The 24,995-nt window shown below is 44.1% G+C and overlaps 1 protein-coding gene across 3 annotated transcripts in view; it reads left to right on the top strand.

Moving 5' to 3' along the window:
- fyco1a (FYVE and coiled-coil domain autophagy adaptor 1a) overlaps positions 1-24,995 on the top strand; it is a 244,449-nt gene that overhangs the window by 87,532 nt on the left and 131,922 nt on the right. For all 3 annotated transcript variants that reach the window (XR_010020753.1, XR_010020754.1, XM_063069670.1), the window contains exon 13: positions 7,476-7,687. Coding sequence is in view for 1 of the 3 variants with exons in the window: in XM_063069670.1 (XP_062925740.1) it covers positions 7,476-7,687 (212 nt within the window). In the remaining 2 variants the exon portion in view is untranslated. The remainder of the gene's footprint in view (positions 1-7,475; positions 7,688-24,995) is intronic.

The raw sequence follows: 24,995 nt of genomic DNA, 5'->3' as shown, positions 1-24,995 counted from the left end.
GTTTGTCATCTATATCACTGATCTGGATGGTAATGTGGTAAACTGGATCAGCAGATAACAATAAGATTGGGGGCATAGTGGACAGCGAAGAAGGCTACCAAAGCTTGCAGTGGGATCTGGACCAGCTGGTAAAATGGGAAAAAAAATGGTAAACGGAATTTAATGCAGGCAGTTATGAGGTGTTGCACTTTGGGAGGACAAATTAAGGTAGGACTAACAAAATGAAGTGTAGGGCACTGAGGAATGTGGTAGGACAGAGGCATCTGGGAATACAGATCCATAATTCCTTGAAAGGGGCATCATAGCTAGATAAGGTTGTAAAGAGAACTTCTGGCACATGGTCCTTCATGAATGAAAATATTGAGTTAGGATTTGGGATGCTATGTTGAAGTTGAGCAAGATGATGGAGCGGCCTAATTTGGAGTATTGTGTACAGTCCTAGCTACCTGCTCACAAGAAAGATATCAATATGATTGACATAGTACAGAGAAAATTTACAAGGATATTGCCATATCTTAAGGACCTGAGTTATAGGGAAAGGTTGAATTGGTTAGGATTTTATCCCATTGAGTGAAGGAGAATGAGGGGAGATTTGACAGAGGTATACAAAATTGAGTGGTATAGATGAAGTTTAAGGGAACATGAGGGGGAAGTTCTTCACTCAAGAGGTTAGTGACAGTGTGTAACGAGCTGCCAGTGGAAGTAGTGAATGTAGGTTTGATTTTAACATTTACGAGAAGTTTGGTTAAAAGTTCAATAAAGTTCAAAGATGAATTTTATTATCAAAGTGTATATATGCCACCATATACAACCCTGACATTCATTTTCTTGTGGGTAAACTTTGCAAGTCTTTAGAATAGTAACTAACAGGATCAGTGAAATATCATTTAAACTGCAGAAACCAACAAACTTTGCAAATACAAAATTAAATAAATAGCAATAAATAACAAGAACATGAGATAATGAGATATAGAGTCCTAAAAAGTGGCATCATTGGCTGTGGGAACATTTCAGTAATAGGGCAAGTGAGTGTAGTTATCCCCTTTTATTCAAGAGCCTCATGGTTGAGGATTAATAACTGTTCTTGAACCAGGTGGTGCAAGTCCTGAGGCTCTTGTACCTTGTACCCAATGGCAGCAGTGAGAAGAGTGCATGACCCAGGTGGTGAGGATCTCTGATGATGGATGCTGCCTTCCTACAAGAGCAGTTCATGGAGATGTGCTCAATAGTAATGGTTGGGAGGGCCTAACTCGTGATGTACTCTGCTGAATCCACTACATTTTGGAGGATTTTCTGTTCAAGGGTATTGGTGTTTCCATACCAGGCTGTGATGCAGCCAGTCAATATACTCTCCGCTATGCATCTATAGAAGTTTGTCTTTGTTTTAGATGTCATGCCGAATCTCCGCAGACTCCTAAGGAAGTAGAGGTGCTGCCGTGCTTTCTTCACGAATGCATCCATGGCTTCCTCTGCTGTCACGATGAGGCCACACTTAGGTTAGAGGAACAACACCTTATATTCTGTTTGGGTAGCCTCCAACCTGATGGCATGAACATTGATTTCTCAAACTTCCAATAATGCCCCCACCTCCCCTCCTTCACCCTTTTTCATCCCCTTTTCCCTCTCTCACCTTATCTCCTTGCCCAACCATCACCTCCCTCTGGTGCTCCTCCCCCTTTTTTCCTTCTTCCATGGCCTTCTGTTTTTTTCACCAATCAACGTCCTAGCTCTTTACTTCATCCCTTACCCTCCAGATTTCACCTATCACCTGGTATTTCTCTCTCCTCTCCCCCCACTTTTAAAATCTACTCCTAGCTTTTCTTCTCCAATCCTGCCGAAGGGTTTCGGCCCGAAACAGCCACTGTACTCTTTTCCGTAGATGCTGCCTAGCCCGCTGAGTTCCTGCAGCATTTTGTGTGTTGTTCATCACTGTAGATGTAAGCGCAACTGGGCGATATTCATTCAGGCAGGTCACCATGCCCTTCTTGGGCACCAGCATAATTGAAGCCTGCTTAAAGCAGGTGGGTACCACACACTGCCAAACGAGAGTTTAATAATCTCAGTGAACACATCATTCGGTTGGTCACCACAATTCTTTAGTACATGGCCAGGTATCCCATCCCAGTCTGGATGCTTTCCATAGAATGATGCTCCTGAAGGCACAACCCACATTGGCTTCAGAGACTAAGATCATAGGATCATCAGGGGATGTGGGGGTTTGCAATGGTTCCTCCATGTTCTCTGGTCAAAGTGAGCAGAGAAAGCATTGACCTCATCAGGATGTGAAGCCTTGCTGTCTCGCATTTCGTTTGGTTTAACTATGTAGGAGGTGATGATAGCATTCAAAGCCTGCCACAGCTGTCGAGCATCCCTCGTTAATTCAAGTTTGATCCGAATTTCCACTTCACCCATGAGGTGGCTTTCCAGAGAGCGTAACTGCACCTCTTGTAGCTTTCTTGGTTTCCAGATTTGAATACCTCTGGGCTGGCCCTCAGCAGATTTCAGATCTCATGTTTCATCTGAGGCTTCTGATTGGGGAAGACTGAATGATTTACGGCTGTTTTAATAAAGTTCGTTACAACCATAGTATATTGATTCAGATCCGTAGATCAGTGCTTGAACAAGGGACAGTCCACTGACTCAAAGCAATCCCGTAATTGCGCTTCTGCCTCCCGCGACCACCTCTTTGGTGTCCTAATCTCTGGAGCCTTGCTTTTTAGCCTGTATGCAGGTAGGAGAATGACAGCCAAGTGATCCGATTTACCAAAATGCAGTCTGGGCAAGGAACGATAGGCATTCCTTATCTTAATATAGCAGTGGTCTAGTATGTTGGGATCTCTGGTGCTACAGGTTATACGCTGGTGATAACTGGGTACGGTTTTCTTCAAACAAGCCAAGTTGAAATCTTCGACTATAATTTGAAATGCGTCAGGATTGGCTGTTTGGAGACGGCATTAGAATCAGAATGAGGTTGTACGTCACAGGCATATGTCATGAAATTTGCTGTCTTTGTGGCTGCAGTACAATGCAATAATACATAATTATAGAGAAAAAATGTGAATTACAGTAAGTATATAGATTAAGTAGTTAAATATGCAGTGCAAAAATAGAAATAAAAAAGTAGGTAGAATTCATGGGTTCAATGTATATTCAGAATTTGGATGGCAGAGAGGAAGAAGCTGTTCTTAAATCATTGAGTGTGTGCCTTCAGGCTTCTGTACCTCCTTCTTCATGGTAGCAATGAGAACAAGGCATGACCTGGCTGATGGGGATCCTGAATGATTGATGCTGCCTTTTTGAGGTATCAGTCATTGAAGATGTCCTGGATACTATGGAGGCTAGTGCCCATGATGGAACTGACTAGGTTTACAACTGTCTGCAGCTTATTTCAATTCTGTGCAGTAGCCACCCCTCTCCTTCCCGCCCCCCCCATATACCAGACGGTGATGCAGCCAGTTAGAATGTTTTACTCGCTACATCTGCAGAAATTTGCTAGTGGCTTCGGTGACATAACAAATCTCCTCAAACTCCTAATGAAATATAGCTGCTCACATGCCTTCTTTGTAGCTGCATCCATATGTTGGGTCCAGGTTAAGTCCTCAAAGATGTTGATACTCAGGAACTTGAAATTGCTCACTCTTTCTACTTCTGATCCCTCTTTGAGAACTGGTGTGTGCTCTCTCATCTTACCCTGTCTGAAGTCCAGAATCAATTATTTGATCTTACTGATGTTGAGTGCAAGGTTATTGTTGCTACACCGCTGAAATAGCTGATATACCTTGCTCCTGTATGTCCTCCCGTCACCATCTGAAATTCTGAGAACAATAGTTATATTGTCAGCACATTTATGGATAGCATTCGAGTTGTGCCTAGCCCCACAGTCATGCAGCATTGTGAAAGCTAGATTATAGTTGGCTGCTGGTGGTGTTTCAGCTCCTGAAGTAAATTGAATGGGTGGCATTCAACTGTTTGTGTTCCAAGTAGCGGAAACACAAGGGTGGCAGAACTGCTACATTGGAGCACATACAAGAGTTAACCATAAAACACATCAGCTCTCCTTGCCTTCCACGAGTCTGCAGTTCAGTCCACTCTTTGAATTGTGAATCCTTCTGGACTAACTGCTGCATTCGGCATATCGGGAGAAATCCATGTTTCGATACAGCATGCAATTGAGAAGACTTTCAGCTACCTCAGATACAGCAGTCTTGACCTCAGATTCCCAATTTTATTCTCCAGCGATTGCACATTTGCCAACAAGATGCTGTGTAGAGGAAGCCTCATCCCTCTGCTTTTCGGCCTGCCTTGGAGTCACCCTCCACCTGCCTTGCTTTTGGCCATGGTGATGAGCCTTAAAGGCGCTGTGCCTGGCTGGTCCAGGTTCTTCAGATGATGATGAGATCAGAAAATCATTGAGGTGACTTAGAAGTCTATTGTTCGGAGGAAAGCCACATGCATTTTGGAACTATTTTCTGCAGCCCACAGAAGGACACCAGCACCATCATAGGTGCATAGATGGAAAGGTTATCGAAAATGCTGGTTGATGGGATTAGGCAGAATAATATTTTGGCTCAGACTAGATGGGGAGAAGGGCCTTTTTCTGCATTGTAGTGCTCTATGACTATAACTCAAATGGCCTGTGATAAATGATAAAGATTGTGACTAACGGAGCAGGTCAAAGGTTTGGTATCTTGTGAGAAGTGACTCACCTACTTTTCTGTCATTGACAATGACACATGAAATCTTCTTCATGCTTGGAATAACAACTCTTTGGAAATTTGACTCTATCCAGGACAAAGCAGCCTGTTGGACTGGCATCCTATCAACCACTTTCATCATTCATTCCTTGTAATATCAGTCCACAGTGTACAATATTCACAAACTGCACTGTGGTGTGGTCCTTTGGGTGCAGGGGCCAGAGATGGTTTTTATAGCACTGAAGAATTTATGCAAGTCAGAGTCTTCAGGAGCCGCTTGTACAGTCTTCCGTGAGCTTTCTGCTGGACCTCTGCCTTTAGGAGTTTTTATAGCTGTTTGAATTATCTTGAGTAACACTGGACTTTTTAATCCAGGCGCTCCTTATGTTTGTGGTCGTTTAGTTCTTTGAACTCTTTGTTAATTTCACAACATCACTTATTGAAAATATGTCTTCAGATTTAGGACAATCCATAAATTTTGGACACTTTGCAGATCCTGATGGATTGTCTCACAGTCAGTCCAACAACTCACAATTGATTGGTTGTCTGTGAGACACTGACTGAGAAGAGCAGATTTTGTGGGCCTCTGAAAGCTTTGACATTTATCTCCTTGTTTCAACACTGCTTCTGTCAATGTTGGTAATTTGGGATCTGTTCAATGGAGTCTGTACTTTACCAGAGGATTGCACACTTAAAAAAACTGGCCCTTTACTCCAGTCGCATGCCAGTCACACCCTCACACACCAAGCCACATCAGTCTCCATCTCCAGTCATATACCAAATGATGCTAGTCTCTATCTCCAGTCAGACACCCAACTACTTCAGTCCCAATCTTCGGTCACACACCAAACCAGGCCAGTCTGCTCCAGTCACACACCAAGCCAGGCCAGTCTCCTGCTTCAGACACACACCAGATGATGCTTGTCTCCAGTCACACACCGAACTACATCAGTCTTCTTTGGTCACACACCAAACCAGGCCAGTCTCCTTCTCCAGTCACACACCAAACCATGTCAGTCTCCTTCTCCAGTCATACACCAAACCATGTCAGTCTCCTTCTCCAGTCACACACCAAACCATGTCAGTCTCCTTCTCCAGTCACTCACCAAACCACGTCAGTCTCCTTCTCCAGTCGCTCACCAAACTATGTCAGTCTCCTTCTCCAGTCACACACCAAACCATGTCAGTCTCGTGCTCCAGTCACTCACCAAACCATGTCAGTCTCCTTCTCCAGTCACACACCAAACCACATCAGTCTCCTTCTCCAGTCACACACCAAACCACATCAGTCTCCTTCTCCAGTCACACACCAAACCATGTCAGTCTCCTTCTCCAGTCACACACCAAACCATGTCAGTCTCGTGCTTCAGTCACTCACCAAACCATGTCAGTCTCCTTCTCCAGTCACACACCAAACCACGTCAGTCTCCTTCTCTAGATACACACCAAACCATGTCAGTCTCCTTCTCCAGTTGCACACCAAACCATGTCAGTCTCCTTCTCCAGTCACACACCAAACCACGTCAGTCTCCTTCTCTAGATACACACCAAACCATGCCAGCCTCCTTCTCCAGTCACATACCAAACCATGTCAGTCTCCTTCTCCAGTCACACACCAAACCATGTCAGTCTCCTTCTCCAGTCACACACCAAACCACGTCAGTCTCCTTCTCCAGTCGCTCACCAAACCATGTCAGTCTCCTTCTCCAGTCGCTCACCAAACCATGTCAGTCTCCTTCTCCAGTCACACACCAAACCACGTCAGTCTCCTTCTCCAGATACACACCAAACCAGGCCAGTCTCCTTCTCCAGATACACACCAAACCAGGCCAGTCTCCTTCTCCAGATACACACCAAACCAGGCCAGTCTCCTTCTCCAGTCACACACCAAACCACGTCAGTCTCCTTCTCCAGATACACACCAAACCAGGCCAGTCTCCTTCTCCAGATACACACCAAACCAGGCCAGTCTCCTTCTCCAGATATACACCAAACCAGGCCAGTCTCCTTCTCCAGATACACACCAAACCATGCCAGCCTCCTTCTCCAGTCACATACCAAACCATGTCAGTCTCCTTCTCCAGTCACACACCAAACCATGTCAGTCTCCTTCTCCAGTCACACACCAAACCACGTCAGTCTCCTTCTCCAGTCGCTCACCAAACCATGTCAGTCTCCTTCTCCAGTCGCTCACCAAACCATGTCAGTCTCCTTCTCCAGTCACACACCAAACCACGTCAGTCTCCTTCTCCAGATACACACCAAACCAGGCCAGTCTCCTTCTCCAGATACACACCAAACCAGGCCAGTCTCCTTCTCCAGATACACACCAAACCAGGCCAGTCTCCTTCTCCAGTCACACACCAAACCATGTCAGTCTCCTTCTCCAGTTACACACCAAACCATGTCAGTCTCCTTCTCCAGTTACACACCAAACCATGTCAGCCTCCTTCTCCAGATACACACCAAACCATGTCAATCTCCTTCTCCAGTCACACAGCAAGCCACACCAATCTCCATCTCTGGTCATACACCAAGCCACATCAGTCTCCACACACCCGTCACTAATCACATCAATCCATTCTTCCATTGGTGATCCTTTCCCTTTGCTAATTGTAATAAAAGTGTGCATTAAAAATGCTGTGCAGAAAGTATGTCACTTATGTTTTATTATAGGTGAAAATGAAGGCATAAATAGTCGTCCAAGAGATATATCTAATTTGGTTTCAGTTGCATGGTTGTTGACAGCTGGAAAATAATTTCTGCTTTGTTCCTTTTCAGACTTTGTGGCCGTATCTTCTGCTATTATTGTAGTAATAATTTTGTAATGACAAAACACAGTGGTAAAAGAGAGCGCTGCTGCAGAGCTTGCTACACAGAACATAGTGCAGTTGTTCAACGGTTGAATGATCCTGGATCATCAGATACAACAAACAGCCCTGATGAATCTCCTTCACGATCAATCTCAGAAAGGCAAATTTCCAGAAACACAGGTAATAATTCTTGATATAGAGAGATATCTGGTGACATATGCTGTATGTACACTGACAATAAATTTACTTTGAACTTTGGACTTTGAAGTAACAAAATTGTTACCGTATTTATAGTCATATTTAGGGTATAGGCACAGTTATTAATGTCTTATTGATGGCAGTTCCAATAGTTTAACAATTACTCATCATTTATGTAGCAGTTATTTAAAATGAAATTGAATTCTGCATAGTGATGACACTCCACCGATAAGATATAATCCACAGTTCTGAGGGAGGGCATCACTGTCAAAGACCATAGACCATAAGATATAGGAGCAGAATTAGGCCATTTGGCCCATCAAGTCTGCTCCACCACTTCAACATGGCTGATCCAATTTTCCTCTCAGCCCCAATCTCCTGCCTTCACCCCATATCCCTTCCTGACCAATCAAGAATCTGCCTTAAATATACATAGAAGAGGAGGGTGGAGCTTAGATATTATGTCGCTAAATGGCAACTCCTGTGCTTGCATCTTCGGAAACAGCTCTATTTCCGTCTTTAATATCTCTATTTTTCCCTTTGAGGGTTCTTTTGAAGACCCTGACCTGTGCAGGTTTTCAGGTATTATTTTAAATCTGGCAGGTAGATGTATGATCCATTGTAAAGCAGGAATTGTCAATACAAAAATGTTGTCATTTGAGAAGTGTGTTTGTATTAGATGATCGTTGTGATAATAAGTTGGCTGAATAAGGATTAAGTTACAAAACAGCTGAGATCTAGTTAAATTGCTGAACAGGCAAACACAAGGAATTCTGCAGATGCTGGAAATTCAAGCAACACACATCAAAGTTGCTGGTGAACGCAGCAGGCCAGGCAGCATCTCTAGGAAGAGGTACAGTCGACGTTTCAGGCCGAGACCCTTCGTCCTGAAACGTCAACTGTACCTCTTCCTAGAGATGCTGCCTGGCCTGCTGCGTTCACCAGCAAAATTGCTGAACAGACTTGGAAGTCTGAAGGGTATACTTCTGTTCCTATATTTTGAAATGGGGTGAGTTCAAGCATATTACCTGATCACATAAATTACATGAACACAAAGAGATTGAAGTAAGAGTGGGCCATCAAGCATGTTCCACCATCCAATACGATCATAGCTGATTTATTCCTGCCTCGCATTCTTTTCTGTACCAGTTCCCATAACCTTCAATTCCTTCTTTCAAGTATTTATTTATTTATCTCCATCTTAAATATATCTAATATTCTGATCTCTACCACTCTCTGGAGCAGAGAATTTCAGAGATTCACTACCCTCTGGAAGAAGAAATTTCTATACAACTGAGTTTTAAATAAGCAGCCCCTTATTTTGCAGCTCCTGCCTTCTTTCCCGCTAGTGAAAACATCTCAACATTTACCCTGCCAGACCCCCCTTGGGATCTCATGTTTGAATAAGGTTATTTGTCATTTTTCTAAACTCCAAAGAATGGAAATCCAAACAGTCTAGTCTCTTTTGATAGAACAGCACTCACATCCTAGAATTAGCTTGGTGAACCTCCTTCCATTATCTCAGGTGTTACTGTATCCTTTTTAGGTAAGGGGACCAGAACTGTGTACAATATTCCTGGTGTGGCCTTACGAACACCCTTTATAACTGTATATAAAATCTCCCTATTCTTAAACTCAAATCCCTTTGCAGTAAAGGCCAACATACCAGATTGTTGGACTACTTGCCTTCCCAATTACTCAGCCTATTTACGTAACATGGCAGAATCATAGTGCCCTGATTGACGACAGCCAGTATTGTAATGGGCTGAATTAATCAGACCCAAACTATTTGAGTGTTTTAGAGATGTGGTAATAATTGGACAAGCACAACAAAGTAACTTAAAGCTTAATTTATTATCATAAAATAGAAAGCACAAATAAACCTCACAAAATACTAGAAAGCAAGTCACAAAGATTTCCACAAGGCACGAAGATTTCAGGGATCATGATTCTTAGTCATCACTTGATTGTTGCTGTTGTTGGGGGAGCTCCAAATTTCAACTTGTTCATGAAATCAGCCTGGGCCCCAGGCACTAATCATGAGTCCGGCCTGTGCAAAGTCAACGAAACAGGGAAAGGCAGCCTAATATATGCGCAACTCCACAAGGCAGAGAGACCCAGAAATAGACAACTTCTTTATTCTTTTGTCTCAACGCAGCTTGTTTGTTTTCACACACTCTGTGTCCATTAACCGCATAAATGGTCACTCTTCATCCATTTGTTTTGGACACAACATTCTGCAGACTCATAAAAGGGCATTAAGGTTTACACACTCAAACAATAAGCCCGATTACAGAAACTAAGAAAGAATCCATTAACCTGGTTCTCAAAGTGACCATTGGATATTTAGACATTAACAGACATCCTCATGTTAATGCTACATGAGACTAAGAAAGAATCCATTTACTTAATAGACTTCACATGCTACAGGATCAGAAAGAGCTAAATTGTCATTTGACCTTCCAGATATTTACCCAATATTTTACAAAATTTAATATAATACACATATGCCAAAAGCCTTCTTCATCACTCTCTCCAATTGTGATGCCACTTTCTGGAAATTCTGTGCAGAGGTCCCTGTGTTCTGTAACATTCCCCAGGGCTCTACTATTCACTGTGAAGTCTCTGCCCTCATTTGTGTTCTCAAAATGCATTGCACTTATTTGTGATTCAACACTACTGGAGGGAATGAGGAGGTGATTGATAGCAACTACAATGAGGTAGTCACCCTCAATAAGTTGCAGGAGGCAGGTAACTGGATGACTGTCTGGAGAGGGAAAGGGAAGGGGCAGCCAGTGCAGAATACTACTGTGGCTGTTCTCTCAATAATAAGTATACTGTACCAAGGGAAGCTGGAATGACGAGTTTTTGACACTATCTGGCTCTGTGGCTCCAAAAGGAAATGGGGAGAAGAGGAGTGCAGTGGTGATTGGGATTCTGTAGTTAGAAGAGCAGATAGCAGATTCTGTGGGTGTAGAAGAGACACCTGGGTGGCCTGTTGCCTCCCAAGTGCCAGGGTCAGATTTGTCTCAGATCGGGTCGACAACATTCTAAAGGGGGGAGAAGTCGTGGTATATATTGGTACCAGTGCCATAGGTAGGAAAAGGGAGGAGGTCCTGAAGAGAGAGTTTAGGGAGTAAAGTAGTAAGCTGAAAAGCAGGACCTCAAGGGTAGTAATCTGGAATGGTGCCTGTGCTACATACAGTGAAAGTGAAAATAGGATGATGTGGCAAATGAATGTGTGGCTGCGGAATTAGTGCAGAGAGAAGGGTTTCAGATTTCTTCATTATTAGGATCTCTTCTTGGGAAGGTAGGACCTGTATAAAAAGGATGTGTTACACTTGAACCGGAGGAGGACCAATATCCTTGTGGGCAGGTTTGCTAGAGCTGTTGGGGGATGGTAAAAACTAATTTGGCAGGGGGGTGGGGATCAGAGTGATAGGACTAAGGATGAGGCGGTTGGTATACGAGTAGATGCGTTGCGTAGTGAGACTGTGAGGAAGGACAGGCATGATGGGACAAAATTACAATCAGTGGGATGAGTCGAAGTGTAACAAAGGGGCAAAATTGAAAAGGGTAATGAAGGTGTTATATTTCAATGCACACAGTATATGGAATAAGGTAGATGATCTTGCAGCGTGGTTAGAGATTGACAGGTATGATGTTGTGGGCATCTCCGAGTCATGGTTGATAGAACATCATAGTTGAAAATTTAACATCCAAAGATACAGATTGTATTGAAAGGACAGGCAGGTAGGTAGAGGGGGTGGAGTGGCTCTGTTGGTAAAAAAATGAAGTCAAATCCTTAGAAAGGGATTGCATAGGATCAGAAGATGTAGGATTCTTGTGGGTAGAGTTAGGAAATTGTAAGGTTAAACAGACACTACACACAAAATGCTGGAGGAACTCAGCAGACCAGGCTGTATCAATGGAAAAGAGTAACCAGTCAGTGTTTCAGGCCGAGACCATTCATCAGGATAAAAAGATCCTGTTGGGAGTCATATTCAGGCCTCTGAACAATAGTCAGTATATGGGATAAAAATTACAATGGGAAATAGAAAAGTCATATAAAAAGGAAAATGTTACGATGGTCATGAGGTATTTTCAATAATCAGGTAGATTGGGAAAATCAACTTGGTGCTGGATCCCAAGTGAGGGAATTTATAGAATGCCTATGAGATGGCTTTTTAGAGCATCTTGTGGTTGAATCCACTAGGGAAAAGGTAATTCTGGACTGGATGTTCTGCAATGAACCAGAATTGATTAGAGAGCTTAAGGTAAAGGAATCCTTTGGAGGCATGATCGTTCTTGGCAATTTTTTCTACAGAAATAGTTTACCATGGCCTTCGTCTGGGCAGTGTCTTTACAGATAGGTGACCCCAGCTGTTATCAATACTCTACAAAGACTGTCTTTCTGGTGTCAGTGATCGTATAACTGGGACTTGTGATATGTACCCGCTGCTCACACGACTGTTCACTACCTGCTCCCTTGGTTTCATGTGACCCTGATTAGGGGCTAAGCAACTGCTACACCTTGCCTAAGGGTGATGTGCAGGCTAGCGGGGAGAAGAAGCACCTTACACCTTGTTTGGTAGAGACCTATCTCCACCCTGCCACCCATATTCTCCAGGATATTAGTCTTAAGTGAGCTGATGAGCACCACAGAGGTAGACTTCACCCACTATGTCTCAACTCAGGTCCAGTCGTTGGGCATAGGGTGCGCTGTGCTGACCATTGAGCTGTTCATGTACTTTATTTGCACAGGTGGTGTCTCTGCCAAGTAACAGGACAATCTCAGCAGAAGAATCAAGTGGGGGGATCTTGTCAGCCATGTCCTTAAGGTTTAAATGACCGTGTGCTGTTTCAGAAGTTGAGATTTCATTCTTAGTGCACCATTCAGTCCTTGTGTGCTCTCATTAAGTGATGAATACCCATGTTTTTCCAAGTTGGGTGACTTTGGGCACTTCTCAACTTGACCCTTAAATGAGGATTCATTCATATTTCTTTGGATTTGAAACTGAAGCAGAGGATGTAAGTTCAGGAGGAGGACTGGGGAAAAAATTTGATGTGAAGCAGCGCAGGAAGTTGGTTCCGATCTTTGTCTGCTGCTTTGATTTCATCCTATTTTGTGCAACCATGCTGCTGTATTAGAGGACTTGCACCAATGGTCAGTGCTTCGTCACCTTCCCAGAGAGAGGACCATCACTGTCCAAGTCAGCTGCTGCTTCATACAGCTAATGCAGCCCCTGCTTCACACTCTTCCTTGAGCACACTCTATGTAGCTTCGACACAAGCTTCTTCCATGTCTGTGCATGCTTTCACCATGTTTGCACAAGCACTTTCAATTAGCATTTCAGCTTTATGCTGCTGTCATTCTTGCTGCTTCAGCTCTAGCGCCAACTTGCGCTGCAGCTATTTTTGGTTTTGCTTGAGCGTCGTGAAGACGCGATCGATGTGCCACATTCTGACCTGATTTCCAGGGTGATCGACGCTGTTGGGATCGGAATCTGATATTGTATATTGTATATTGATATTGTATATATCTGTTATTGATATTGTTGACACTTTGGCATTCAGATGTGTCTCCAGTCCGTGGTGATGCCTTTGAAGATGAGTTATCCTTTCACTCCGCTGCCCTCACAGTGCATTCCGTACAAAGCTAGGCAAGGAGTTAAACACTGTCTCAAAAATCAACCGAGCCAGAAGCTTTCTTCAGGGTCTATTCATTGATTTATTTAATTTATTGAGATACCGCGCAGCTTAGACCCTTCCGACCCTTTGAGCTGCACCACCCAGCAATTCCTCAATTTAATTCTGGCCTAATCATGGGACAACGGCTGATTAATCCATCAATCTGTACGTATCTAATGAGAGAACTTTGTGAAAATGCAGGAAGTTAAGTAAAGCACTTATTAAATTCCATACAGGATCGTCATGTGCCTGAATATACTAATATCGCTTATTCTTACAATCTGCTTTAAACAAAGTAAAACACACATGAGACATTCTATAGCTATGCTGTAGACTAGAGCAAACTCATGGTGCAATGATAGCTTAATAACAATGAATGATAAATATAATACTTCATAATATATCTACTAAATGTTTACAAATATTAAGAAAGCATTAGACTCTCAGATATTGCTGCTCAAGAGCAAATAAAGTGTGGATGGAAGTGGATGTTTTTCTACCTTGCTTGCCCTAACCCATGCAGGATATGATATAAACAACAGCTACAAACAGGAAGTTATTTTTGAGACTAAACGTACTGCATACAGAATGAGTAACACCTCTAGAGGCAGAGCACCCTTTACACTACTGCATCCCATTCCACTTTTGGAAATTATTTTCTCTTGGATGGTCAACCCACCCCCAGCAGTATCCAAAATAGTCTACTTATTTTTGCTGAGAATACCTACTTACTGACTGCCTGTTACGCAACTGACATTTAGGACAGCATTGAAGGTCCTCCACCTCTGGCGGTGCTTAGGGCTTCCTTTATCGTGCCAGTAGCTTCCCCTTGGTCTTTTCAACTGCCTGTCATGTAAGTTCCCTGTGGAGATTCAGAAGTATCATCACACTCAAATGCAGAGGATCCTTCATTGGTGTTTCTGTAACAATTTTGTTTTGCTAGTCAGGGTTGTTAGCCCTGAGCTGAACCCCTGAACACGGAGACAACAGGAATTCTGCAGATGCTGGAAATTCAAGCAACACACATCACCCTGACGAAGGGTCTTGGCCTGAAACGTCAACTGTACCTCTTCCTAGAGATGCTGCCTGGCCTGCTGCGTTCACCAGCAACTTTGTGTGTTCCCTGAACATGGAGGGCTAGTGGACTACTCTTAGTTGTCCTCTGCCCTTTGACCTACCAAGAGACAAAGCATAAAGCCCTGATTCGAGCCAACGTAGCTCTCCGGGTCACTGAGGCATGCAAGCCTCCAAACCCTACGACAAGGTTTTGGTCCTCTTGGAAGTTTTGATGAGAATGACATGGGGAATCCTGCAGTATCTGCTTACATCCGCTCCCTTTCCCAGTGATCACCTACTATAGTACCCGCAGGCTGCACTGTAGGTGTGACCACCTCACTAAAAGTTTGTCATGTACCATTCAGCCAGGTCTTCTAACATACAGAAACAAACTACAGTACAACAAATTCAGAGTGGATCACATTATTAATGCATTCATTACTTGCAAGGGGAAGTATAATTCCAGCCAAGATTCTTCTGGAAAAATAGCTCCAATTTTACGTTTCAACCAAAGCACTTCTGTATTTTTTTTTACAAACCACAGTAATTCGCATGCTCCATTACATTCCTCCATTATCTTTCTCTTATCTCGTTCTGACATTTATTCTTTTGGAAGGTCTATCCTATTTACCTCTGTTGTCAAAATATCCCTTCTGACTATAAAACAAATTGCCTCTCATAAAAGACAACTTCCTCCCATAAAACATGTGTTGGGCACGTGGCCAAGTGGTTAAGGTGTCTGTCTAGTTATCTCAAGGTCACTAGTTCGAGCCTCAGCTATGGCAGCGTGTTTGTGTCCTTGAGCAAGGCACTTAACCACACATTGCTCTAGTCTGTGTGAGGAGTGGTGCCCCACATAGACTTCCAATCTGCGCCTTGTAAGGCATGAAAATGCCCGACGCAGGCCTCTCATGGTCTGAGTCGACGTTCCCTCCCTCACCTCCAGCTCCAGTTTGTCCATTTCCAGTTCCTTATTGTGGTCAGTGTGGAGCTGCAGTGTGGCCCTATCCTACAAGAAGAGCATGCTACTGCCCTGACTGCTATTCTCACTGCACAAAGTGTGAATAAGAAAGTGGAATAATCTTAATTTGTTTTTAGCTCTGCTCTACCTCTTTACCAAAGCCTCTGGACTTTGATCATGACCACAGCAAATAGAACACAAAGATAACCACTCTACTTTGCTGCCCAATCTTTGCACTAATACCTTAACTTTTGTGACAGCTGCTACCACAGCCCATATGCAAAACTCACTGTTAACCTGTGTTACGTACCCTGTAACTGGGTTGCCAAACCAGCAGAAATGGATCACTCAGTTGGAGTCTGGAGTACTAGAACTAAGAAAGTTTTATTAAAGAAACAAGCAACACAGTAATCGAAAGGATAATAAATGCAACAGTTCAGCAATGTTAACCACACATGTGCACAGAATTAAGATAACAGCATCAATCAAGCTCTATCGTTGTCTAGGGGTAAATGACCAAATTTCAAAGTGACTCAAAGTTCAGTTCGCAGTAATCGTTGCCATGGCGATGGACAACGTGGGGGAAGAGAGAGATAGAACAGGAACAACTGATCATTCAGAACGGCTTCACTCACAGACCAGCGAGATGGCTCACAAGCAGCTTTTGGGCGGGTCCTTGGTGATGTCACCTGAGGTCACCGACTGTGACCCCTCCTCCAGATGTGGTCGATCCTCTGCAGTGAACCCGGCACCCAAGCGAGGGTGGACACACACCGGGTTCCTGCTGATCGTACCTTTCCACCCTGTGCGTTGTCCGGTACTTCTCACCACTCGTGAGAGGCGTACCGCTTCCAGGGTCTCGTTACCTCGGGTGGCGTGTGTCCTGCCTTAGCGAACTGGTCCCTTTTTATCCCCCTGCTGGGGTATCGCCTGTCCATCACTTCAAACAGTTCAGGGTTCAAAGGGGGAGCCGCTCCAGACAGCTCTCTCTCTCCCACGTCCCTTCATTACACATCTCCAGACGTTGCTCCATTGTTCCTTATCTCTCTTCCCCTGAGGGCAGGTGGCACACCAACTGCTGATGCCACTGATGCTAGCCCAGGCCAGCAAACATCTTAATTTTATGTGTATTCTCGTCACACTTCCCCCCTTTAAGGATTTTTACCGGGAGGTAAAAATTACAAACATGAATACATTATTTGATTCATACACAAATATACATCTTTAACAGCTATTTGGCTAACGCAGCGAGTTTGAAGCTGTCAACACCTTGACAGACAGTCATCACATTTTCTGTTCCTTTTACACATGTTATTAATAATCCCTTAGACCAGGCTCCAACTCAGCAAACTTCATAGTGGCCAAAAACACTGATGAATTGCGACCAATGTAACCTCTCATTTGGTTTTGTCCCGGACCACAACAACAAGGGTCGTCCCATTCCGACTCAATTTTCTCTCGCAAGGGCTTAGTAGGAGGGGGACGGGTATTGACCGCAGAGTTATTGCAAAACTTCCTGCAGCACCCCACCATCTCCAAGAGCCTTCTGAGGGCCCTCTTGTCTGTCGGGGTTGGGAGGTCAGCGATAGCCTGCACTGTAGCTTGCATCACTGCCAGCTGCCCCTGTGTCACCACAATTCCCAGGTAAGTGACCCTCGTGTGGCCGAATTCATTTTTTTCAAGGTTCACTATCAAACTGGCTTCAGACAGCCGTATTAAATTGCCAAAACACACCTCTGTGTTCATCAGCCCTTTAGTCACTGAATTACTCAAAAAATATGGGTGTTGTTTACTAGGCCGCCCGATTGTAACAGATATCACCCAACGTCCCAGTTCTTTGCATTTCCTCGGGACAATCAAACCCACGGGCGCGAGTCGTTTAATTACTTCTTCTAAAGATTCGCTTTGTTCGGGGATTAAGGGAGAGACCTTATCAGTAGATCTGGCCAAAACAATAGCCTTCTCCCATCTGATCGATCCCATACTAATCTTTTCAAAATGTTTTTTTCCTCTTATCAGGGGGCCCCTAGCTTCATTGATTTCCACGCTAACACCGACTAGGTTTGTTAGCATATCAGAAGCCGGTGACCGTCTCGGTTCGCGTCCGTCATGATCAATAACATTTTTCCCCCTGGGCAGCCGGTAAATCTCTTTCATGGTTCCACCAACTGTTTCCTCCAGCACCGCAAAATGTCCACTGGGGGGTACCTCGTGGGCCATGTTAAAAACCTCATCCCCATAACTCTTTTGCACCACCCCCCACTCCTCATCTGCGGATACTGTACTTGCTTTCCCTTTCTTCCTTAGCACTTCCTCCTCCGCACAATAGCTTGTCAAGGCTGTGTCAGAGAGAGCTGTCTCGGCAAAAACCATCAGCCCCTCGCCTCGCTCCTGCGTCTGCACAAATTCTTTCCTGGCTACTACTACGTCCGTCCCAGCTCCCTCACTACCCCTTGTCTCATACAAGTTTGGCAGAAACGTTTCAGCTAAATTCACGATCGCGGGCCCGTGATGAACCTGTGAGTCCATGGACGGCGGGGCCTCAATGCTGGCAGGCTGACCTGTCAATCTCACGACTGGGAACACGATTCCCCCGGCGATGTCATTACCGAGCAAGACTTCCACGTCTTTCATCGGTAATTCGGACCTCACCCCGATCGTGACTAGTCCAGAGACCAGGTTGCTCTGTAAGTGTATCTGGTGCAAAGGGACTGACTCTGTCCCTTCCCCAACACCTTTGACCTCTACCTCCCCAGTCTGGGTTTCTGAGCTAAACTCTAATACACTCTTCAGTATTAGTGACTGACATGCTCCCGTGTCTCTCCAGATCCGCACTGGAACTGGTTTTAACCTCTCCTTCACTGACACCAGTCCGGCCGAGATAAACCTCTCGCGCCCTTCCTGGACTTTTTCAGACCTGTCCTTCCCTAGCGGTTCGCTTAACAGCTCGATACAGCCATTCCAAATTTCCGCTTTTCCTTTCCCCGTCTCCTTCCTTGGGGCAAAGCACCTGGATGCAAAGTGTCCGGCTTTCCCACAATTATAACAGACGACCCCAGGAGACTTCCTACCAGACTGCTCCCGGTCTACCTTATCCTTTTCACTAGTCCCCGGCTTACTTTCTGACTTTTCCGGCGGACTCTCCCCGCCGTCCTGACTACCCTTCTGGTAGCCTTTACTCGGGGCAAACTTCATTTTATGCGTCAACGCATACTCATCCGCTAACTTAGCAGTTGCGGCTAACGTGGCTGCCTCTTTCTCATCGAGGTAGGGTCTCATACCCTTAGGGACACAACCTTTAAACTGCTCAATCAGGATCAGTTGTAGCAGTCTGTCATAATCCCCCTCTACCCACTTCAAGGCGCACCAACGCTCACAATATGTCTGCATCTCACGGGCAAACTCCAAATACGTGCGGTCCCACTGCTTCCTCGCATTCCGGAACCTCTGCCGGTATGCCTCGGGGACCAACTCATAAATCCTGAGGATGGCCTCTTTCACCACCTCATACCTCTAGGCATCTTCCGCGGACAAAGCTGAGTAAGCTTCTTGGGCCTTCCCTTTCAGTACACTCTGAAGTAAAACAACCCACTTATCCCTCGGCCAGTCCTGACTTATAGCCACTTTTTTGAAATGGAGAAAGTACCGATCCACGTCGGTATCGTCAAATGGGGGAACCAGCCTAACCTCCTGGGTCGCCCGGAACCCTCCACCTTGGTTCAGCACGAGCCCCTGCTCGGCCCTTATCTTTAACTTCTCCAGCTCAAATTCCCTTTCCCTCTGCTTCTCCTCTCTCTCCAACTGTCTGTCCCTCTCTCTCTGTTCTCTCTCCAACTGTCTGTCCCTCTCTTTCTCTTCTCTCTCCAACTGTCTTTCTCTCTCTTGCCTTTCTACCTCTTTCTCTTTCTCCCGCCTTTCTAACTGCTTCTCTTCGTGTTCTAACTGCCGTACCCGGAACTCGTGCTCGAGTCTCAGTTTTTCAAGCTGTACCTGTATGCGTCTCCAGCAGGTTTTTCAATAGACACCACCCCCAGCTCACCTTGGGGAAACACACCTTTAGATACATAGTGCTCTACAATAGCTCTGTGTATCTCTTCTCTCCTCATTGTCGACTTCACCTTAGCAAGATTCAACCGTCTGGCCACAGCTACCAATTCCGATTTCCTGGCATCCTCTAATGCCTCCAAGGTCGGTGCCTTTATAAATTCCTCAGCCTCCATTTCTGCTGTTTGTCTTTTCTTTCTTTCGGGAATTTTAACCCAATCAATTTACTCCGTCCCAAATTTAGCGTTCAAAATCGCGGACGAGAACCCCACTTATGTTACGTACCCCGTAACTGGGTTGCCAAACCAGCAGAAATGGATCACTCAGTTGGAGTCTGGAGTACTAGAACTAAGAAAGTTTTATTAAAGAAACAAGCAACACAGTAATCGAAAGGATAATAAATGCAACAGTTCAGCAATGTTAACCACACATGTGCACAGAATTAAGATAACAGCATCAATCAAGCTCTATCGTTGTCTAGGGGTAAATGACCAAATTTCAAAGTGACTCAAAGTTCAGTTCGCAGTAATCGTTGCCATGGCGATGGACAACGTGGGGGAAGAGAGAGATAGAACAGGAACAACTGATCATTCAGAACAGCTTCACTCACAGACCAGCGAGATGGCTCACAAGCAGCTTTTGGGCGGGTCCTTGGTGATGTCACCTGAGGTCACCGACTGTGACCCCTCCTCCAGATGCGGTCGATCCTCTGCAGTGAACCTGGCACCCAGGCAAGGGCGGACACACACCGGGTTCCCGCTGATCGTACCTTTCCACCCTGTGCGTTGTCCGGTACTTCTCACCACTCGTGAGAGGCGTACCGCTTCCAGGGTCTCGTTACCTCGGGTGGCGTGTGTCCTGCCTTAGCGAACTGGTCCCTTTTTATCCCCCTGCTGGGGTATCGCCTGTCCATCACTTCAAACAGTTCAGGGTTCAAAGGGGGAGCCGCTCCAGACAGCTCTCTCTCTCTCCCACGTCCCTTCATTACACATCTCCAAACGCTGCTCCATTGTTCCTTATCTCTCCTTCCCCTGAGGGCAGGTGGCAGACCAACTGCTGATGCCACTGATGCTAGCCCAGGCCAGCAAACATCTTAATTTTATGTGTATTCTCGTCACACCTGTATACTACTAAAACTCTCATGCTCTGTCTGCCTGTCCGTTTGTGACCTCCAATTAGCGCAAACGGTGCATCATAGCAGCACTTTTTTTGGCTAAATCAAATTAAAATGCGCCAACTTACAGAATGCAGGCAAAGTTCAGGGTTATATATTCGTATGAAATTGCTCATTCGCCAAAAGTCAACAGGCTGGCTTTCACCCGAGACGGGATTGACCATCATGGAAATCCGGACGCAATAGTCCGATGCATGCGCACGTCCAGCCTCAGCAGCGACACCTACCGGAGCAAAAGGGCAGGGCAGCTCTATTTTGAGGGGTCACATTCTGCTAATCACCATCAGAATGTGCAGGATTGGGACAGATCTAACTGCCACCCATCAATAAGAGATAATTAAATCTTATTGTAATGATGTACTCTGAGACACCCATAAAGCCCTTTGCTGCAGTCAAAGGACAGCGGTGACTATATCACATCCATTTAGGAGAGTGCCAACCACATCTTCAAGAATAATCAGCATCCTTTGGTGTTAGTGCTTCGTATCTTCTATCCAGCATTAGGGTAAAAAAAAATAGCCTAATTATGCCGCATGGAAAGGAAAGGAGGACATTATGGTCAAGAGATGACGCCAAACGTCGTCGGGAAGCGACAAGGAGAGAGAGAGAACAAGAATCAGATGAGGCCAGGGCCGCACGACTCCAGGATCAAAGAGTCGGGACAAAAAAAGATGAGAGAAGAAGAGACAAAGGAGGAGAGGCATGCACGTCTCCAGGATCAGAGACAAACAACAAACAGCAGAAGAGCTGAAGAGACGGGGATGAAAGAGCTACACGTCTCCAGAATGACAACGAGAGGCACAAGGGTGTCAGATAAACCAGAAATGATGCCATCAAATGTGTCCTTCGTTAAATGAGGAGCAGCTATATTTGCTTTGCTACGCGTTGTTCTTCTTTAATAAACTGAGGTTTTCTACTTCAATTTCCAAAGCAAAGTGATACCAATAGCGTTCAGGAAAATTTAATGTTCATTCTGGTCACATTAGCCTGCACTACCCTTCTCTCAAAGGGTGCCCCAACGGGTCACCCCGTTGTCTAGTGCTAATTATTATTTCTAGTTAAGCTCAAAGCTGCCACTGGCTGCTTTTTTCCCCTTTGCTGTCCTACTACAATTTTACTTTCTTATAGATCTCATCACTACACTTCTGAAATTCTCAGTCCTGATTATCATGTCACCATGTCTCAATAATAGGTTACCATATTATACTTTCCAAGATGCACATTACAATTAATTCATTTGGTTTCTTTTGTATAAAGAACACTTACAGTAAGTACATTGGCATTGGTCATATGTCCTGTTCTGTCCTTAGCTACTGATTTATTTGTAGTTTTTCTTTCTTCTGGTTATTGCTTTAATATACAAACGTTTGTAATTAAATTTTCCGTTTACCTGTCATATGTGAAATTCTGTTGCTCTCATATAGTCTGGTATAAACCTGTGTCCAAAATATTTTTCACTTCACAAACATGACAAAATCTGCAGATGCTGGAAGTCCAAGGCAAAACACACAAAATGCTGGAGGAACTCAACAGGTCAGGCAGTGTCTATGGAATTGAAGAAATAGTCCACGTTTCGGGTGGAGACCCTTCATCGGAACTGAAAAATAAGATGAGGTCAGAGTGAGAAGGTCACTTCACCTTGTCTTCCTGAGCATTATTTTTTATGAAGTCATAACCCTATATGGAAGTATAGTGGTTAAGTTACTGGACTAGAATTCAGAAGGTTGGAACAGTAATCTGGAGACAGGAGTGTAAATTCTGTGTGGAGCTGTGGACTTTAAATTCGGTTGGCAGATCAACCTGGAATTTGGAAAAAAAAGTTAAAGCGATAATGAAGTTGTTGATAAAAAAATAAATACATCTTCACGCATTTGGTCTATGTGTTAAGCAGACCTAAACAATGAGATCATTTCTCAGATTTAAGCGCAAACTGCTCTGTTCAGGGAGATCTACGGATGGACAATTAATGCTGGGTATTACTATTAAAGACCCAACCTTTTGAATGGCTTAGAAAAGGAAAGAAAATTCTCTTTGCTGATTCCTGTTTACTAATTCTCTGAGAACTTGTTTTAGGTCAGTTCTTCCGAACTGCTTACTGGTGGTAAAGCTTGGTCTTTTGCCATTTCATTATCTCCATTACTAATTTAATTGTTATCTGAATATTTGTTTTGGAGAACCTAACAGCTATTTAGATATGCTCCATGCCGTGCATTGACATAGATTACACTTGCACTTTAGCCTAATGACTCTAAGGCTTGGAAATAGCTATTGCAGATGTATAACTTCAGGATGTTCTTGCTGTCCACAGATGTACTGCAGTCTGTGCATATAATTGGGTATATTATGTCTAATGTATATTTTTAATCATGTGTGTAAACTGTAATACTTTGAGATAGCGTTATGATTAACTTGCTGTGTGGCTAGAGGTCTAGCCCAATGTTCTGAATTGAAATTCTGTCATAATATCAGGGCTTTTAAATTAAAATAATTCTAAAATAAAATGGTAGGATCAGTTGTGGTGACCACAAATCTATTGATTGCTAGGAGACTCGTGTGGTCAATTTATAACTTTTAAGGGAATTAAAACTGCTATTTCTGCTTATTAATTATATGTACTCTGACTGGAAAGAGACAGTTTTTGCACAGTTTTTCTCTAAATATCCAGCTACTGATAATATTGAAAACCTCAGTAACTCTCCCATTAAACTTCTATGTTCCACGAGGTTCACGTCAACTCTAGCTCTTTAAATTCCATTAAACTTGTCATATTTTAGAGTCACAGAGTTATACAGCATAGAAACAAACACATTAGTCAAACTGGTTCATGCAGACCAAGATGCCCCATTCAAAATAATCCAATTTGCCAACATTTGGCCCATAAACTTCTAAATTTATCCAATTCATGTACTTGTCCAACTGTTTTTTTAAGTTGTTATTATACCTACCTCAAATACTTCCTCTTGCAGTTAGTTCCACATAGATCACATCATTTGTATTAAAAAATAAATTGCCACTCAAGTCCTTTTTAAATATTTCCCCTCTCACCTTAAATCTATGTCCCCTAGTTCTTGATTCCCCAACTGGGGTAAAAGACTGAGTGCATTCACCCTATGTATGTCCCTCGTGATTTTATGTACCTCTGTAAGGTCACTTCTCAATATCCTATGCTCTAAGGAATGAAGTGCTAGCCTTGTCTAACCTGTTCTCATAACTCAGTCCCTCAAGTCCTGGCAATATCCTTGTAAGTCTTTTCTGCACTGTTTCTAGTTTAATAACATTCTTCTGATGGCAAGTAGGACTCAATAAAGTCAATAAACACACAAAACAGAAGATATTACACAATAAGATAAATTCCTACTTAAAAATCAATCAACATGGCAAAAGCAATTTCCTGCCAAACCTCTAAATGAAAGAAGGAGGAGGAGGAGGAGGAGAAGATGGCGGCGCGACGCAGCGCGCGCGGCCACTTCGGTGGTGATGTCTGTTACTTGTCATGTAGGGGACCGTGCACAATTCTGATTTGATGGAGACAGATGTGAGAGTACGGAGGAACATCTGGAGAAACTTCTGAAATGCCCACTTCACTGCCGCTGTTACTGTGTGGTCCGGAAGCTCCGGAGCAGAAGGCCCCGAATCCTCGGCTTTGCTTGTTTCGGCAGCCGGGACAAGGTCGAAGGCGCTCGGCAGGCTGTATCGGAGGGGCTGGTTGGAGGCTTGAAGTTTTTGGATGGATGGACTCAGTGTTGGGTTGTTGTCGGCTGCTTCCAATGCATCGGCAGTTGTTGGTGCCTGGAGGTTTATGGCAGGGAGTTTCTCCCTTTGCCGCCTGCTATCGGGGACTCGGGGACTTTGAGACTTTTTTACCGTGCCCATGGTCGGTTCTTCATCAAATTATGGTATTGCTTTGCACTGCAGTAACTATATGTTATAATTATGTGGTTCTGTCTGTGTTAATCTTTGGTTTGTCCTGTTTTTCTGTGGTATCACTCTGGAGGAACATTGTATCATTTCCTGATGCATGCATGCATTTCTAAATGACAATAAAGGAGAACTAAGTGTTCTCGTAATCTAATCTAATCTAAATGATACTAGTGGCATGGGGGTAAAAGGAAAATACATTCTGAAGAGAATGCGAACATCAACCTTCTTGAGAATCTGTCTGTAATGTGCATACCACAATAAATAAAACAAATGGATGTAGCATAATAAATCAATCACAGTTTGAAGAATGATATGGAAGGACATACTGCAAGCAGCAAGAGGCAGGACCTAAGACAGGGTATGTTTTCTAGGATTAAATGTCAGGAATTGTGAAAAACTGAGTTTAAATGTATTTGGCTAATGTGTATGTAAACTTCTGACTC

The sequence above is a fragment of the Mobula hypostoma genome, chromosome 17 (genome assembly GCF_963921235.1).
Source record: "Mobula hypostoma chromosome 17, sMobHyp1.1, whole genome shotgun sequence".
Taxonomy (NCBI): Eukaryota; Metazoa; Chordata; class Chondrichthyes; order Myliobatiformes; family Myliobatidae; genus Mobula; species Mobula hypostoma.
The sequence above is the reverse complement of the archived record's forward strand: the minus strand, read 5'-3'. Positions and strand labels throughout refer to the sequence as shown.